This window comes from Cavia porcellus, unplaced genomic scaffold (genome assembly GCF_034190915.1).
Source record: "Cavia porcellus strain 051 isolate PalLab524CR breed Dunkin Hartley unplaced genomic scaffold, mCavPor4.1 scaffold_37, whole genome shotgun sequence".
Lineage (NCBI taxonomy): Eukaryota > Metazoa > Chordata > Mammalia > Rodentia > Caviidae > Cavia > Cavia porcellus.
In genome coordinates, this window is record NW_026947520.1 from 7,492,204 (window position 1) to 7,512,624 (window position 20,421).

General features: G+C 34.1%; 1 protein-coding gene across 1 annotated transcript; it reads right to left on the minus strand.

Annotated features, from left to right (window-relative positions):
* Nucleotides 1–18,961: 18,961 nt before the first annotated feature.
* Nucleotides 18,962–19,885, minus strand: Cavporv1r688 (vomeronasal 1 receptor cavPorV1R688). The gene is given in 1 exon segment (NM_001167383.1): nucleotides 18,962–19,885. A coding segment is annotated over 1 exon segment (924 nt).
* Between the last annotated feature and the right edge of the window lie 536 nt (nucleotides 19,886–20,421).

Here is a 20,421-nt window from a genome sequence, read left to right on the forward strand (position 1 = left end):
ATACACACTTATCAGCTGAAAAAGTACAAATGGCAAATAAATATATGAAAAAAATGGCCAAGTTCAAGAAAATTTCCAACAGCAAATCCTGAAGAGGATGTGGGGAACAGGAAACACTTTCGCAACTGTTGGTGGGCATGTAGTCTGTCACTACCACTGTGGAAATCAGTCCGGACATTTGTCAAAAAGCTGAGATGGGAGGTCGTGTTTGACCCAGCTATTCCACTTTTAGGCATACTCCAAGAATAACTGAAAACATCATACCACAGTGATATATGTGCACCTATGTTTATAGCAGCAAACTTCATAATAGGCAAGCCTTGGAAACAAACTAAATATTCACCAACTGAGTAATGGATAAAAATGATATATTTTTATGCAGTGAATACTAATCAACTCTAAAGAAAGACCACATTGAAGCTTTGATAGGTAAATAGATGTGACTTGAGACCATACACATAACTAAAATAAATAACATTCACGTGTGTACATATGGTATTGTCTTCCTTGTATAAAAACCATAAAGAATAAATAAGATACAAAATCTTCACTGAATATTGTTAAGGGATAGGGAACTGTTCAAAGAGAAAAGAATAACTCATATAGGGAAAAGGAGAAAACAAGGAAGAAAGAAGAAAAAAGATATAAATGTGTATATATACACTTAAGATTACTAAGATGATTGTATTACTAATTCAATTAGTTCTTGGAACAAAACAGTTAACATCTGTAGAATTAAATCAATTTTTCATGACTGTATCCAATAATTGGAATAAGATTTTTAAAGATAACTATGTAAAACAACAAAATTTATTATGTTCCTACCACCTTGTTTTGAACCCTACATAGTTATTATTGTGGAATCTTAGTTATAGTTACGTATTTGTTGTTTTCTTATTCTTTTAATATATAATGGATTGATGTACATGTATAGGCATATATACCTAGAACATCACCTAAAGGGTTTATAAGAATTGATTCTGTTATGTGTGATAGTATGAACAACTACAGTAAAGAAAATGAGGCATCATGGTAGCCATTGATGCATTCCCATCAGTTTTGTTTCAAAGTCCAATAATGCTTTTATTCTTGGTTTTGATTGGCTGTAGTCCGTTTTCAATTATTTGATTTCAATATGTATTAAGATATTGACAGCTAATTTGAAGAAAACAAGAGACATTACTGTAGACAATATTGATTTCATAATGTCTAGTGTTGAAAACACTTAAGGTTCTCATTCTTTTATTTTGATTGCTTTTACAACTTTTTGAATTGTATTATCTTATTGTTTGTGAGGGTATATACAAACATTTTGGGGTGTTTTTTGGTACTTAATTTTTTAAAAAAAATAAAAAATAAGTCAGAAAAGTAAAACAGCAAAAGATTTAACGAATAACAACAAACCCAAAACAGTAACAATATAGGTTTTCAAAACAATGAAAGAAATCTAACAATGATTGTTAAATTGCATAATGTTATTTTTAAAAGAAATCTTAAAAATATAGAAAAACAAAAAAATGGACCAATATAGAATTGAAAAAAATAACATCATAAATTTGTTAGTTGATACATTTCACATTGTCATCTTAAAAATAGTTGCCAAAGTCACAAAATCAAAGCAATAAACATAGCTAGACACTCAAAAATTGACAGTGCAAATGCTTCTGTTCAATGATACAACATAAATTTCATAATATGATCTTATATCTTACACACTATACATACCATTATACCCTTTAGAGCACTTTCCATCACTTTTTTTTTACCGTTTCTGTTATAATTTTGTATCTCATTATTTTACCAGTTTTTATTATTTGTCACACTAGAGAGACAATGGGATACTTACTAATGTGGGTATCATTTATCTCACTAATGAGGATATTCTCAAGTTTCCTCCATTTTCATATAAAGGCCTCAAAACTATCCTTTTTATAGCTGAGTAGTCTTCTATGTGTATAAAATTACCACATTTTTTTTATCCATTCTGTGGTTGATGGGCATTTTGGTTGTTTACAGAAGTTAGCTATAACAAATTGTGCTGTTATGACCTTATACATATCTGTGACATGACCTTTTCAATTTTTCTGGGAAATTACACAAGAGAAGAATACCTGGATTTAATGGAACCTCTAATTGTAGTTTTTTGAAGAATCTCCACACTGATTTCCACAATGCTTGCACCTGTCTGCACTCCCTCTAACCATGGAGAAGTGTTTCTTTTTTCCTGCATCCTCACCAACATTTGTTATCAGTAATTTTCTTGATGGAGTCTATTCTGTCCAGAGTGAGATGAAATCTCTATGCTGTTTTAATTTGCATTTCTTGAATGGCCAGTGATGATGAACATTTTTTTCATGTATTTATTTGACACTTGTATATCATCATGTGAGAACTGTATGTTCATCTCTGATGCCCATTTTTGGAGAGGGTCCTTGAATTTGGGGGATTTCATGTTTTTCAGTTCTTTATATGTTCTGGATATAAGTCCTTTGTCTGAGAGGTTGCTGGCTAAAATTATTTTCTATTCAGTAGGTTTTCTTTTCATTTTGTTGGTGATTTATTTTGAAATGCAGAAACTCTTTAGTAACATGAGATCCTGGTTGTTGATTCTTTGAAGTATTTTCTACTTGGTTTGAGTTTATTCATTAAGTCTCTCCCTATCTCTATGGCTCCAACATGTCTACGTACCTCTCCCGCCAGTGGATTTAGTGTTTTTGTTTTAATATTTATATCATTAATCCATTTTGACTTTATTTTAGTGTATGGTGATAGGCATGGGTCTGTTTTCAGTCCTCAGCATGCGGAAAGCCAAATTTCCAATGCCATTTATTAAAGAAGCTATCTTTTTTCCTGTGGAGATGTTTAGCCCCTTTGTCAAATATAATGTGACTGAGAGTTTTTAAAATAGTGTTGGTGTCTTGTAATCTGTTCCATTGACCCTCAGGTATATTTCTTTGCCAGTATCATGCTGATTTTCTTACTGCTACATTGTAGTATAGCTTCAAGTCAGGGATTATGATGCCTTCTGTCTTGCATTCTTTGCCAAGAATCACCTTTGATATTCAAGATTTCTTCTCTTTCCAAATGAAATTTAGGACTATTTTCTCTAGATCTGTCAGGTATGTTAATGGTATTTTGATTGGGATTACATTGGATCTGTATAACAGTTTTGGGAGTGTGGCCATGTTCATAGTGTTGGATCTTCCTAGCCAAAGCAAGGAATTTCCTTCCATTTTCTAATATCCTATTTAATTTTCTTTTACAGAGTAGTATAATTTTCAGCCTATAGATATTTTACATTGGTGGTTAGGTTGATTTCTAAGTATCTGAATTTTTTTAGATGCTATTGTGTTGTGAAAAGCAAAATTTCCATAATTTCTTTCTCAGGGAGTTTGTTGTTTCTGTAAAAGAATGCTGTTGATTTTTGAGTGTTAACTTGGTATCCAGCTATGCTGCTGGAATGTTTATTATCTCTAGTAGTCTTTTGATGGCATATTTTTGGGTGTTCTAAGTAGAGTATCATGTCACCTGCAAATAATGATAATTTAAGTTCTTTTTTTTGTATTTTATTTCTTTAATTTCTGCCTATTCTCTGATTGCTAATATTTCTAGAACTATATTGAATAGGATTGATGATAGTGGGTATCCTGATCTTGTTCCTGATTTTAGAGTGAAGGTTTCCAGTTTCTGTCCATTTAGATTAATGTTGGCTGTTGTTTTCTCATAAATGTTCTTTATGTGATTGAGGTACATACCATCTATTCTGAGTTTCTGTACTTTTTTTTAAATCATGAACAAATGTTGGACTTTATCAAAAGCTTTTTCTGCATCTATTCGAGTCGATCATGTGATTTTTATTTTTGGCTCTGTTAATGTGATGTATTACATTTATTGCTTTGCATATATTGAACCATTATTGCATTCCTGAAATAAATCTCACTTTGTTGTGCTGTATAAACTTTTTGAAGATTTGCTGCATTCTCTTTGACAATATTTTATTGAGAATATTTTCAACAATGTTCATTAGTGAAATCAGTCTATAGTTTTCCATTTTGGTTGGGTCTTTCTCTGGCTTTCGTATCGGAGTGACACTTGCCTCCAATAATGATTTAAGGAGGACTGATCCTCTTTCAATTACATTGGAGTTTAAGAAGCACTGGCATCAAATCTTCTCTAAATTTCTTACAGAATTCAGCCATAATCCAACAGTACCTGGGCTTTTTTTGTTGGTTAATTTTTAAAGATGTTTTCAAATTCAGTAGCTGATATTGGGTGATTCAAAATCATTTTATCTTCTTAACTGAGCCTTGGTAGTTCATATATTTCTAAATATCTAACCATTTCCTCTATAATTTAAACTTTATGTTAGTAGAGATTTTTGAAGTAGGTGTTCATGACCTTTTTAATTTCCATAGGATCTGGAGTAATTTCCCTCTGTCAGTTCTTAATGCATGGATTTGAGTTTTTTCTTTCTTTTTCTTGATAAAATTGAGATTTTTTTGATAAAATAGAGATTTATCATTTTTTTATTCTTACAAAAATATCTTTGATTCATTAATATTTCATATTTTTGGCTTCAAGTCTATTAATTTCTGCTCCAATCTTGACAAATTCTTCTCTTCTATGAGCTTTGGATTTGATTTCCTCTTCATTTTATAGAAGCTTGAGATGTAGCATTAGGTTATTTATTTATGCTCAATTCATTGTCTTGATGTGACATTTTATTGCTGTCTATTTCCCTCTTAGGACTGCTTTCACTGATCCCATATATTACAGTATGCTGTTTCTGCCTTTTCATTGTTTTGTGTGTATTGTTTTATTTCCTCTTTAATTTCATTTGCAACCTAATGTTTGTTCAGAAGTCTCTTATTTGATTTCCATGTATTTATGCAGCTTTTGCAAATTTTTTGCCATTGATTTCCAATTTTAGTGTACTGTAATCAGATATTATGCATGGGGTAATTTCACTACCTATACTTCAGAATGTTTTATAAGTTAAAATATGGTCTATTTCAGAGAATGTCCCATGTGCAGCTGAAAACAATGTATATTCAGATGTAGTTGGGTGGAATACTGTAAACAACTGCCAAGTCCATTAGTTCATAGGTATGATTTATTTCTGTTATTTCTTTTCTGACTTTTTGACTATTTGATCTATGTGTTTGTGACACTGGGGTGTTAAGTTCCCCTATTACAATTGTGTTCTTCTGTATTTGGCTTTTTATATTCATTAATATTTGTTTTATATAGTTGGGTGCTCCTGTATTTGTTGCATATATATTTCAAGTTGTTAGTTCTTCTTTTTGTAGCTTTCCACTTACAAGTATGTAGTGGCCTTCTTTACTTCCTTTAATGTTTTTGCTTGCAAGTTCACTCTGTCTGCAAACAGAATAGCTACCCCTGCATTGTTCTGGGTTTCTGTTGCAAGGGATACTGTTCTTCATACTTTGACTTTTAGTCTATGAGTTTCTTTTTGAGTCAAATGTATTTCTCACCTACAGTATATTTTGGAACCATGTTTCTTGATACATTCTGTCAACCAGTTTCTTTTGACAGGTGAATTGAGCCCATTTATATTTATGCATATCACTGATATGTACTGATCTGACTTTTCCACCTTGTGTTCCTGTTATTGGTTTCCCACTTTTCTTCCGTGTTTAATTTCTTACCCAGTTGGGTTGTTTCATTCTGTTGTTGTTCTGGAGATTGTGGTAATTTTAACTTTCTACCATGTCTTTCTATACTCTTTCGAATGTTGGCTTGGTATATATGAATTTCTTCAGTAGTTTTTTGTCATGGACGTATCATGTTTTTCCATTAAATGTGAAAGACAGTTTTTCTAGGTTCATCAATATGGGATAAAAGTTGTTTTCTTTTAGGGATTGAACTACTTCACTCCAAGCTTATGTTAAACTGAAGGTTTGTAATGAGAAGGCTGTGGTGATTCTAATAGGCTTTCCTTGAAAGGAGAATTGTGTCTTTTCTATAACAGCTTTTAGAATTCTGTTTTTATGCAGTATGTCTGATATCTTAATTATTATAATGCTGGGTGTAGATTTTTGTTGGTTATGAGTGTTTTATGTCCTATATGCCTCACTATATGTATATCAGATTTCTCCCCATGTTTGGATAGTTTTCTGCCATTGCTTTGTGAATAGCTTAGTTTTGGCCTTTGCACTGTGAGCAGTGTGTTTCCTAGGGTTCTACTGTGTTGTTGACATCCACTGATTCTTGGGTAAGGTACATAGTGACTGGAACCTGCCTGGGTCCTCTGTATGGGAGAGGGGCCACCAAGTCACCTATCAAACCAACACTGTCAGTATACTACAGTTCAAGGTTCTGGGAAGGGAAGTGTGAGACAAATCCCCACAGCAATATGCTGATCTAAGAGACGTGGCGGGTAGCCAAGGGCAGTGGGCCAAGCCATTGTTGGTGTGGCGGTCCTTTGCATCAGTTCATGGAAGTACCGTGCCAGCTCATGGGTGTGGTGGTGGTCAGAGCCAGAGTGGAGCTCAGTGATCCTGTTCCTAGCTTGCATGTTTGAGAGGTGCACCAGTACCCAGGTGTGACTCAGTGACCTGAGCATGTGTGGAGCACAGCAGTCACCTTCCAGGCCAATGGCAGTGTTAGGGCACACAGGGGTACAGGTGCAGCTCAGTGGTCCAATCCAGGGTGCAGGGCAGTTGTTAACCTCTTGGCTTGCATGCATGGGGGACATTCAGAGGTGCAGGTGTAGCTCAGCAGACCAAGCCAGTGTGAGGTGCAGTGATTGTCCTTGGCACTAGTGGGAGGGGGCCAAAGGGTGCAGATGCAGCTCAGTGGCCTGATCTGGGGTGGAGCACAGTGGTTACCCTCCAAGCCAATGGTGGTGGTAGGGTACTGAGGAACACAGGTCTGGACAATCATTTTGAAGAAAACAAGAGACATTATGGTAGCCACTATTGATTTCCTGTTGTCTTTTTCTGAAATCCTGTGTTTTTTAGATTGTTTTGCTCTGATCTGGTTATTCTATTTTGTTTTCCTTTGTAGTGCTTTGTTCTCTTTAAAGTAAGAACAATAAAGAAAGAAACAGACTGGAAATAAAATCCAACAATATGCTGTATAAACGTTTATCTCAAAAGGAAATTCATACACTAAAAGTCAAAAGATGAAAAACATTACTCCAAGCAACATGAAGCCAGAAAATGCAGGAGTAGATATTCTGTTTGGAGACAATGTGAACATCAAAGAATGACCAAAAGAGAAACAGAAGTTCACTTCATACTTGTTAGGGGAAAACTTCAATAGAAAGAGATAACAGTCAAAACCATGGTCTTATGAATAGGATTCCAATAAGATCAGTCATAGTAAGACAATGTAAGTAATACAGGATTTCAGTTTAAGTAAATAGAAAATTAAGGATAGTTGCCATGGTATAACCTGCTATTTTTGGGTTAGATACCTTTGCCCTCAAATCTCACATAAATGGACAAACCAGAACAAATTAAATTCAACAAAACTTGGCGATAAGATTACTGTGTCTTTTAAATCCTGATACACTATTAACAATGACCTGTGCCTCTTTTTATAGTGTATCAAAGCTATCTATACTAAAGATTATAGCTTACCATCTCTGCCTCATGTCTGCTACTCCACTTTATTGCTATAAGTTTTCCACCATACTCCCTCATTCCACTGTCTGCCCCGTTCATTGAGGCCTCTCTGCCACTATCGCCAGAATCCTGGTATCCTTTCTTCTTTTTCTCTGGAATGTCCTTCAGCACTCTCTGTAGGTTTGGGTTGGTGGCCACGAACTCCCATAGCTCCTCCTTGCCTTGGAAGCACCTTATTTATCCATTAATTTTGAGAGAGAGCTTTGATGGGTATACGAGTCTTGGTTGCATATTATTTTCCTTCAGGATTTGGAATATTTCTCCCCAATCTCTTCTTGATTTAAGAGTTTTTATTGATAAGTCTGTTGTTATTTTGATAATTTTTCCATTGTAGGTAATCTGCTTTTTTTCTCTGGCTGCTTTTAATATTCTGTTCTCTTGATGGATATCTGGAATCTTGATTATTATATGTCTGGGTGTAGATCTGTTTTGGTTATAGGTAGCTGGTGTTCTGTATGCCTGTTTTATCTGTATATCATTTCTTTTTGGTATACATGGGAAATTTTGCTTTAATATATCTGTGAATATTCTTTGTATTTCATTTTTGGATGCTCCTGTTTCCTCACTCATGTGCTTTATTCTTAAGTTATGTATCCTTTTTTCAATTTCTATCCTTTGAATTGTTTCTTTCTGGTTCCTTGTTATTTTTAAGAGGTCTTTTCTTTTACAATCATATATCATAAATCTCTCTTCAAGTTTCAAAAGGCTAACTTTAGTTGCTGTCAAGGCATTTTGCCAGTGTTCAATGGAGTTTTGAGTTTCCTGGTAATCTCTTTGGATCTGTTTCATGTATTCTAAGTTATGTTTAATTTCTACCCTACGTTTAAATTCAACCCTAAAAGTAGAGGCAACTAATCTGAAGATGACAAGATGTAAAAGATATCCATACTGATATTACTTATTAACAGCTCTCAAGTCCTACAATGTTTTCAAAGTGGTGTTTTTATAAAAATAGCCAGTTAATACTATGTTTATATTAAACCAATGATGTGGAGAAATCTATTGAAAATAACAGGAGAAAGCATAATAACTACAGTAGATCACCTAATATTGTGGTCTTATGTGTCTTATTCATTGCATGCTTTTCTAGGAATTTGTTTGGCTGTCTTGTCATGATTTGTGTTTCTGTATAATACAGAGGGAATAGATATATACATGTTGAAATTTACACATGAGAAGATTTTTTAAAAAAAAACTATTTATGGGAACAGATTATATAATGCAAAATGTAATGAACAGATACTCTGAAGAAGAGACACTAAGAGACCCAATGCTAATTCTGTAGCATTATGATATAAAATCTAGCAATACTATTATTCACTGTCCAGAGTGATATTAATGTAGTCTCTTAAGTTCAATTTCAGCATAGATAAAGATAAGAACAACTACTATGAAGAGAATGAGAGATGTGATGGTAGTTATTATTGTCTTCCCCCGATGTCAGAACTTGAAGACCTAAAAGCCTTGATCATCCTGTAATGATTTGATTAGTTCTATAACATGCAGTATGTATTTAATGTGCATGAATATGGGGACGACTATTTGGAAGAAACTAGAGACAATTAGATTAAAAAGTGAAGATCTGCAGAGGACTTGCTTTGAAATCTATATTTCTTTAAATTGTTTTTATAAAATGTTTTGTTCTGTTTTGATATGTTTAATCTTACCCTCCTTAACACATAAAACAAGTGTGTAGTGCTTATAACCATATTACTAAGTTTTTGTTGGATCATTGAGCAGAACTGTTGGCAGTGTCACTATTTGAATGTCATTTTACACACTTTAATTTTGTAACCTGAACAGCTATTTCTAAGATGACAGTATATAACTTATCAGCTGGCAACTTCTTACCATTTATTTTTCTGTAATTTTGTATTATTTCTGCCCTTTTTTTTATCTCCATGTATTTTTTGTTTCTTTCTCTTTAAATAAAAAAGAAAGAGATAACAGTCATAAATATATATATATTCACCAATATGGGAGCACCAAAATATGTAAGACAAATATTAATAGACACAATTGTAATGGGTTATCAAATAAGTATTAATGCAATTACAATGAGGAAATTTAGCACCCTATTGACACAAAGAGATAGATTAACTAGACATAAAATCAACAAATAAATAAAGAATTGAATCAAACTTTGAACAAATGGATTTAGTAGTCATGTACAGGGTTCCTCCCAATATCAGAATACACATTTTTCTCAGCTGTACATGGGACATTCTCTAAAATGGACAATATACTAAATGATAAAACATACTTAAAAATACAAAGGAATTAATATTATCCTCATGCATATTATCTGATCATAGTGCACTTGAATCAGAAATTAATGATAAAAGATACTTCAAAATATACATAAAACATGGAAATTAAATAACAACATGCTGAACAACCAATGGGTCACAGAGAAAATTAAAGAAATTAGACAACATATGCTATCAAATAAACATTAAAAGACAACTTACCAAAACCTATGTGATGCACTAAAATAGTCAACAGAGAAAAGTTTAGAGCAGTAAGTTCTCATATTGGGAAAAAAGAATAAACACAAACAGAAAACCTAATGCTGCATCTCAAACCTCTAGAAAAAAAGAACAAGTCAAGGCCAATGCCCACAGAAAAGAGAAAATTATAAAGATCAGAGGGGAAATTAATCCAATTGAGAATGAGAAAATAATGCAAAGAATCATTGAATTTAAAATGTTATTCTTTGAAACAATAACTAACAATGAAAATACTCTAGCCCATTTATAAAAAAGAGGAAGGAAAAACTTCAAATTCAATATATTGGAATGATAGAAATAAAAGCATTAGAGATCCAGTGGAAACAAAGTTCATCGATACCTATGGTGAAAAGCTTTTACTGTAATAGGCTGAAAAATACAGCACAAATGGAAAGAATCCTAGAAACATACATTACCGAAGCTATATCAATAAGTTATAAATCTTCTGAGTATCCCAATAGCAGTTAATGAAATTTAAAATGTCATTTTTCTCTTTAAAATACATGTACATACTCTTTTTACAGTAGATGCAACAGAGGATGGGCACACTGTGACCACAATTGATGAGTTAAGAGGTGCAAAGTGCTGGGAAACACCAATGAATTAAGGCAGTGTTATGGTGTGTTTGGATATTCCCCCAAAATGGAGGTAGCTGAATTTACCATTTTTGATCAGTTCATTGTCTATATCTGGAATTGGCAGTGTGAGTGCTGCATTGACCTAGGGATGGGTAACTGGCATAGAATTTAATAGAGGGAAGGAGGTGTGCCTTCCCATTGTTGCTCTTTTCACTCTTGTTGGTTGTCGGTGCCATGAACGCTTGACCTTAGACACACTACCCTGCCTTGGAACAAGCTCCAAGCATGGACTGAAAGCTCAAGCTCCAAGCCGTGGAACAAGCTTGAGCATGGACTGAAAGCTCCAAAAACAAAGAGCTGAATAAACATCTCCTTCTTTCATTTTGGGTGTCAGGTATTTGGTCTCAGAAATGAGAGGAAAGTAACTCAACATAGGAAACAACTGTGAAAACTAAAAGCAGCAATTATTAACAGCCAAACACACATGGATGGAGCAGGTAATGGTGCAGAAATTCACGTACATGCACATCAGGACAAGGTTACTGTAGATGACTCTGGTCATAGGGGAGCGTCTAGAGGTGACTCAGGTCAGGTCCTATGAATGCATTTGACCTGCTGATTGTTTCTGTACAGTAAGAAAAATGTGCAGATACTATAAGAGAATGACTCTTACGTACACAGCATCATTTATGGAGAATAGTACTGTCATTGCTCAATATAAAACTTTCTCATAATCTGGAGTTGAACTGTATGGAAATTCTATTTTATTTGTGAAATTCTTATTTCTGCATGTTCAGTCACACTCACAGATAAAGTGAGATTCTGCAGCATATAGAGAAGAAAACAAAAGAGATGTTCATCATTCTGAGACATTTTGTTTTAAGCTTTGCCCACTTCAAATTTCTAGGGCTTAGGTTAATGGCCTGTAGGACACTCAGGAGACAGATGCTGCCCAGACACACACCTCTTCCCACCCTGTGGAAACAGTAAACAAGTTTTCATCCAATATCTCTAAGGCAGCCATTCATCTCAGAAGCCACTGCACTTTCTGGGATTCTCTGTGGAGAATGATCATGAATTTGGCCACGGTTATGAGACTCAAAGTCAAATCTGTGAAAGAAGAAGAGTCATAATCACTACAGTAAAAATATGATTACTGAGTTAAAGAGAGAAATTATTCAAGATTATAATGAGAATAAGGAACAGTCTAATCCAATATTTACAATTTTAGAGGCCATCCATCATTTTGTGATACTGTTTGCATTACTTTTTAGTGTTCTCATGAGACTTGTATTGGTTTTATCTGATAAACTAACATTTTTCCTGTTATTATTTTTTAATTGCATTTTCTTTTACTGATACCTTTCAACTTTGGAGTTTCTTTCAAGATTTCATACAATGTAGGGTCTATAGGCACCACATAACAAAATTTAAATCTCACAAAAATATAATAGTATCACTGTTTCTTCTGTTACATTCCAACAGAACGGAGCCACAAAGATGCAAGGTGAAACTCACATATTCATAGAGTGTCTGTTGAAGTAGAGAAGATAACTTGAAATAATACTCATGTTATTTTACACATTATAGATGATACTACTAAATATTAAAACTGCTTCAAATTTAATTTGCAATATGAATTTCCATTCTTATATCAAAGTATGTTGTAGAACATAGAAGAACGTTTTAGATGTCTTAATAAAAATGAATAAAATATGCAAGTTTTTTATAGAACATTGATAAATATTAGTATAGAAACATGCACTCACATAAATTCTTGCCAAAAATAAGAGTAACATAGAATATAGAAAATATTTTTCCTAAATCTGAGAGATGATATGTAAATGTAATGAAATATTTGAAGATCAAGTTTAAATAATCCTCTTTAGAAAAACATGTGTTGTATTCTGTTTTTGAGAAAAGATGAAGTTCAATGTCTAAGAGAATTTGAAGAAAACACAAATACAATACAAAGGATGTGAATTGGACATGAATATCAAAGGGTCATATGTGATAAAAGGATCAAAACATAATTTTAAAACAAACACTTACACCATATGTTCTTTTAACAAGTGCTGAAGCCTTATTGATTTTTCTGTAGCATCAAGAAAGATTTTGCACATCATTATCAAATGTCTTCATGTACTCTATAAATTTTCAGTAGATATATCATTCCTGACTCAATCAAGCATATCACACCCAAGGTAGAGTGATGTCACTTCATAATTTCCACATATCTTTGAAATTTTGTGTAAAGAATTTGGATGACTCAAGAAACTCCATTGTGTTGACTAACATGTGCACAGAATTATGTGGAAAAATCATGTAAAAAATTCCCAAATTCTCTGAGGTATTTTAGTGTAAAATTCACTTCCAAATGAGTCCTAATTTACCATTCATACCTAATTTTAACTCGTACACATGTTGTAAGATCATAAACAACCAGAGCTAGCTAAAACATGCCAGGAGTAACTAAGGCACAGCACAGGCTCATAGTGCCAGACTTTCTGTTTACGATTCATCTTTGTGCTCTCCAGAATGTTTCTACCTATCTGTGTGGCTTTGGTACAGGTCAGCCTGTACCAGACAAAAATATCTTCTCCAGACAAGACAGTTGCTCTTGCCACTGACTGAAACACAAAACATTCACCTGTCTCCATCATGTTGTCAGGATGGTGACCTCAAGTTGATAGGCATATGAAGAAAAACAATGGTCTACAATACTGAACTAGGATTTATACACTACAAACAAGAAACTCTAATGAAGTATAATTCTACAATGGAAAAAGGCAAAAAGAAATAAGGGTCTGGAATTTAGCTAAGTGACCTAAGTGCCTACATGGCAAGCATGAAGTTGTGAGTTATATCTCCAGTACCAAAAACAAGCAAAGAAAAAGAAAATTATAAAATAATATATCATAAAATTTAACTAATGTGAAAATGCAATAGTAACACAAGGAAGAATAGCAATTATATAAAAAGTTAATTTAGGATGCAAATACATGTAAATTTTGGGTTATGTATTTTTTTTTAAATAATGGAACTTTGTTATTGTTTGTCTCTTGGTGTCACACCAAAGCTTCATGGAGCTATGGAGAGTGGGTTTTTCTTAGGAGGTTGAATCTTGTTTGTGATTGATTCATAATCCAGTGCTTGAATTAAAGGTGTGAGTGCTACAACCACCCTAGTGCAGGTAGACTGCAGACAATATGAAGGACAGAAAAAAATATGACTTCCTCTTGTTGCTTTTGATATCTTTTGCTTCTAAACATGTTTACCCTTCTGCAACACCACCCTCCTTTGAAGTCAACCAACTATGGACTGAAACCTCTACAAACTGTGGAGTAAATAAACCTTTTCTTCCTTTACTTTGGTTTTTGGGTATTTTGTATAAGCAAGGGGAAAAGTAACTAAGGTATGGTTTTATTTTTATAGGAATGACATTAGTAACTTTGGAAAGTACCAACATTTGTAAAGAAAAAATGATTGTCAAATTCATGGAAAGTTGTGATATCTCTATTATAGTATTTTATATTTATTAGAGTATGTTTATAATAAAAATCATGGTCATTTTTATCACTTTAACTTTCTCTCAATACCCCTGATCCCCTTGCCAATATAAAAATTGTCTACAATTTTATTTCCTGTCATCTCTCCTTTGTTTTTATTCATTGTATTTCACATCCATATAAAAGAAACTATACCAAATTTAATTAATTTTTTATTTTTAATTATTTTATTTTAAATATCGAAACAAAAATGGTAGAAATGGTACAGTATATCAAAAAGGAAAAAAGTTAGGGAATAAAACTAGTTAATACATTGCACATTGTGATCTCAGAACTAGTTATTCAAGTTACAAAATCTAGATACAAAAGTGTTCAATCAAACAACAATACTACAATCTGTTCTTTTTCATGATGTAAAAGAGCTTAGGAGTGTAGTAACCAATAGCTACTAGGATATGGGAAAGGAAAAAGGGAAGAAAAGAAAAGAATGTATGTTGTTTAACATATATAAATTAAATTAATTTTATGTAAAAATCTAAAAGGAAAAATGAAGAGCTTAAAGATCAAGAATGTAAGCAGCTGGATGAAACAATTAATGATATAGTTGAACAAAATAATGATTATCCATTGGGAGATGATCTCATAACTAACCAAATGAATCAATATGAAGATCAAGAAGCACAAAGAATATACAAACAAGGATTTTCATGAGTTACAAAGAACAATATAATTTATGAAAGACCACTTAATCAAACAATGAGTATGCAATGAAGCAAAAATCCTAGAAATCAAAACTTCAAATTTGAAAAATTTTTAAATTAGAAATTGGCAAATTTTTGCAAGAAATAAGATCACCCAGAAGATACAATAACAGGATTTGTGTATGCCATTGTTAGTAAAATATTCAGAAAAAGCAAAAGAAGCAGCAAGACACAAACTCACAATGACCAAGAAATCCTTGATAAATCCAAAAGAACAAAGATAAGGCTTTGGCGTGGAGGAAAGTTCAGAGCCAGAGACCAATGTTATAAAACACAGATTCTCTGAAAATATGGGAGAAAGTTTCCCAAATCTAAGGAATGGGATGGATCACTCTATATGGATGCTCAGAATTCCAAAATACACAGGCAGAAAAGAACCTCTTAATCATGCACCTTTCTATTTTAAACTGTTTTCAGTGTTTTACATCTTTGGTTTGCAATTATCAGTGCAAAGATTTCACATATTTATTCACATTCTGTCCTCAGTATACATTATTTCATTTATTTTTTGAAGATACTGTGAGTGAGGTCACCTTCTTGATTTCCAGATCAGTAAGTTTTCTTGAAAAATAAAAATGTTCCAGAACTTCATGTGTTTTGTTTTCTGTGATTTTTGTCCTGAAGTTATCCATTGTCTAAGATTCTGAATCTACCTCAGTGCAACCTCATCTTAATGCCTTCCACTGAAAAAATCTCACTCCCACATTAAATTAAACAACGGATTTTGGTGAAGACAGAAATATACGGATTTTAGGAAAACTAAATTCAATGTTGTTGAATACTTTGTAAATACAGCATGTCTTACTAACTTCTCTTGAGCAGGCCAAATATACCAAACTCAAAGTAAAGGAGTAAAGATGTTGTAGTCAGATTTTGCAAGGAAAACTATTTAACACAGCACACGTAATTTTAGTATTATTTTAGGATAGTCACTCAAGAGTCAAATACAAAAGAAAGACTGTAGGAAATCTGTTCATACACTAAGACCTAAAGAATTGAGTACAGGGCCTGGATCCCATGGCGATATCCTACATGAGTCCATCTGAAGGTCTAAAGCACATGAATATGCCTCTCATGAGTACAACTGCAGACCTGCAGCCTATGACATTTTCTCACACAAGTCTGTTTCAAAGATCTTCACTGAGAAATCCCAAAGGTCAGCAGTGGAAGAAAGTCTGTGCCAGTGGGATGAAGTATTTGTGCCAGTAGGCTGAGAGTTCTGCACTGAAGTCAGGAAATGATGCTCAAAATAAGGACCAGGGCTCCTGCTAAAAGTACCACAGTCATCCTCAGCAACAATGGAGTCCCGAGCTCCTCAGGAGATTGAAACAGCTGAGTTCATATTAGCAAGCACGACAGACTCCTCCTGGAGATTGAAGAGCATACCGTCTTCTTCTCCAGAGCCAAGAAGTGATGCTGAAATCAGTAAGGATCAGATTCCCATCCCCCAAAAATGAACTTCAGCCATTCTCAGCAACAACAAGGTCCTGTGCTCCTCAGACAATAAGAACAACCAAGTTCATATAAGGAAAGAAACTCAAAGACCTCCTCCAGGAGAACCCACAGCAACAAGAAGACTAACAGCACTTTTCAATAATACTTATTCCTCTCCAGGTCTTCTTTTTATGTTGGCAACAATCCTCAGGGTTTAGTTAGCTGAATGTTAAGTTGACCACCAGTTTTCAATGCACCACAAAAGGTTTATTTAGCTCACAGTTTGTAGAGGTTCCAGTCCATAATTGGCTCACTCCAAGGCAGTATAGAAAATAGTGAAAGGCATGACAGAGGAGGACCCTTCACGGTGCCCACAAAGTAGCACAATCAAGGGAGTGGCAGACAAATATCTTTTTGTCCTATAAATTGTATGCAGTTCTATGTGCCCTAAGTCAGATATAACACTCACACACTTAATGCTAGATGGAATCATGCCAAACCAATCAGTGAACTGATTTACTAATCATATACCCTTATTTACAGCCCCACAAACACTAGATACAGTCCCGTCTGCAAAGCCCACCCCTAGGACACCATGAGGATTTTGAGGGACAGACACCAATATATGGATTTTCGGAGTACAAAATTCAACAGTATTGTATACTTTGTGCATGGGACAGGGGGAGGAAAAATTTCAATGGCAATTTCAATATCAAATACATTTTACTAAAATATAATCAGAGACTAAATCTTTTTTCAGTTATTTTTCTTTCCTTCAACCATTTCCACGTTAGCTTCTTTATGGCTGTTTGGTTTGTGTAAAATCTTCCTAAAGTTATAATTCTATCTTTTTCAACAACTCATTTTCTAATGATCCAAAATTTTCTCTCTCTTCTAATAATTTTCTCCTTGTATCATTCACCCCTTTGAAGTTTCTGTTTATTTATTGTCACTGTGTCCTTGGATTTTCCTATTTCCTCTTTACCCCTTGGGTACTTTTTTTCTATCATGTGGTATTTTTTTGCTCAACACTTCCCTTCTATTTCCCAGTTTCTTCTGCGTCTCTGACTTCTCATCCGTGTGACTCTTCTACACTGGTGATCTCCATCATTCTCCTCTCTTCTGTTTTTTTTTTTTTTTTTTTTTTTTTTTCTTTTTCCATTATTTGTAAACCTCTTTGTCTTGATCCCTGGGTCTGATTCCATTTTCTCCACTTTTCTCTCTGATGTCCCCTTCTCAGATCACAAAAATCCTTATTGCTTCCTCACTACTTTTGCTTCAAGTTCCCACTTCTTTTCCTTTACTTCCAAATGTCTTTCTGTCTCATAATTTCGCATCTTTGTACATCACTCTCGTTCCTCTTCCCTCCTTCTTTATGTGTTGTCTTTCTGCTACAGTCTATCTGAGTTCTTCACACACCCTGTTTTTACAATTACAATTAGTATAGTTCTATAAACACAATATCTTAAGTAATTTAACATACATGATTTTTTTTTAATTTGGTGGATTTGTATTAGAAATTGAACTTAGGATTTGTGTTTGCCTGGACCCCTAAAAATGGTTTTAAAAAGTCTAATGAAGGATAAAATTTAAAGGATTACGAGTGTTTTTATGCAATCTCTTTCAGGGCAAGTTTGACTTCAAATAAAATGATATTCAGTGATTCCCTGGTTATTGATACAAGAACCACATGTCCAGAATGTAGTGATGAGGAGATCAATTTCACACAAGTGCATACTCATACAGACATGTGAAAATACTCTCACAAATACACACTGAGACATAGGAAAAAGTGCACACAGAAATACATGGACAAATTCACATATGTAATCATAGACTCACTCACCAAACACAGACTTAGTATCAGAAGTCTCTTGCTATTAGGAAGCAACACATGATGTTTACACTATACTCAATGCAATTTTTATATCACTACTCATATCATTAATTTATATCAAGATTTAATAGTAACAATCTATGCAAATAACTTGAAGCTATCTTACTCAGTATTCATCAATGATATAAAATGTATAGAGAGCATAGTTACAAAGTGTGATACTACATTTCAACATTGAAAATGAAAATATAACAGGAATTTTAAGTCATGCATGTTCAGGTTACCAAATATTTATGAGTAAAGGACTTTTCATTGTCCAACAAAACTGTATCATGATTGACACTGTAGGGTACTTTACAGACAGCTTCAGCTGAGGCTTCATGATAGAGAAGGTTTAAGGAAAGTATCATATGCCACTGGGGCTGCCATCACTGAAAAACAGAAGGCTGTAGTCTTTCTGCTACTGAGAAAGCTGTTGATTTTCTCTAGATGAGAGAATTTGAAGAACAGGGGAGGTGGGGATAGACAGTGATTCCTTTTGGTCAAGTCAAGAACACAAGAAAAGCTCAATTAAGAGTTAAGATGATATCTTCTGCATTTTGAGGGGATAGTGAGGGTTGAGATCATCAGTGATGCAACATAGTTGAAACCAAACAGTGCATATGTTGTTCCTCTTGTAGTTAGGTGACTCTGTTTCTTTGACCATAGAAACAGCATATTCCAGATACACAGTGACCACAATTCATGAATACAAAAGGACAGACAGTTGAGAAACATGCACTTATGAAAGCATCAAGGGTAAACAGCAAGATTCTCGAATGATGAAAAAAAGTCACATATATTTGCATGATACAAGACAGGAAATAGAAAAACATAAAGATGCTCACCAGGATAAGGATGCTGTGGGTGGCTCTGGTCTCAGCAGAGGACCTGAAGGAGTGGTTGGACCTATGGATGTGCTGAATCCGTCGCTTGTGCATAAATAAAATGAAAATTATGGAACCACAGGCTAAGAGCATGAGCCCCATGCATGAAACATCAAATATGGCAGTTAACACTGCATGCCCCGTGTATATCCCTCTCTTGGTATTCGGATCTGAACAGTAAGCAAAGTCTATCTTACTAGTAACATTTTTGTTTCTCAATTTCATAGTCAAGCTCACAGAAAAACTAATATTCAGCAACAAATGCAGGACCCAGAGTAGGGTAGTTAAGGTGTTTATGTACTTAGGAAATTTCAATTTGAGCTCAGTCCACCTGCAATTGCTGGGGCTGATGGTGATGGCCTGGAAGACACTCAGGAAACAAGTGCTACCAAAGGCTACACCTCTGCCTACCCTGCTAATATAGTAAACAAACTTGCATCCAAAGTCACTGAGGAAGTCTTCCAACCCATAAGCTGCCAAAATCTCTGGGACCCCTCTAAAGAGAATGACCAATAAGTTGGCCACAATCAGATGCATAATAATCAAATCTGTGGGTTTTGTTTTATGTCCACTGAGATAAAGAAATATGTATTTACCTAAGAGAAAGAGATTCCCCAGAGTTCCAATGAGAGTCTGAAAACTGAAGATTATTACAATATACACACTCTCAGAGCCCATTCTGTCACTTACTGTATTCAGGATTCAATTTCTTATACAGAGGTTTCTGTGTGATAACATGAATTATAAATAAACTCTTCTTTTATAATAACCTTTCCCAATGACAATTTCTTTCTCAAATATATATGTTATATATATTTTTATATATTTGTTATATGTTTATGATAGTTTCCAAGTTTTATGTTTTTTGTATAGCATTTACAATATATAGATCACTGCTAAAATGTTATTTGAGTACTTTAATATTTACATCTATCAGACAAGGCAGCAATGTGTGTTTCTCTTAAAATTCAGGTTAACTGAGCCACAAGGCAGTTAGCAACTCACATTAAAATTGGTTGAGTCTAGCTTCCATCCACGGCTGCCCAGTTGCTCTGTCATTGCTTTGGTATCTTATCCCATCTACATTTCCTGTTCTTTAAATAACACACATACATGCACCTCAGTTCATGAGTGCTTCTCCTCACAAACCATTTGGTTCTCAAGCAAAAACATGTGACAAAATTTGGTTTCTCTTCACAAACTCCACATCAGAT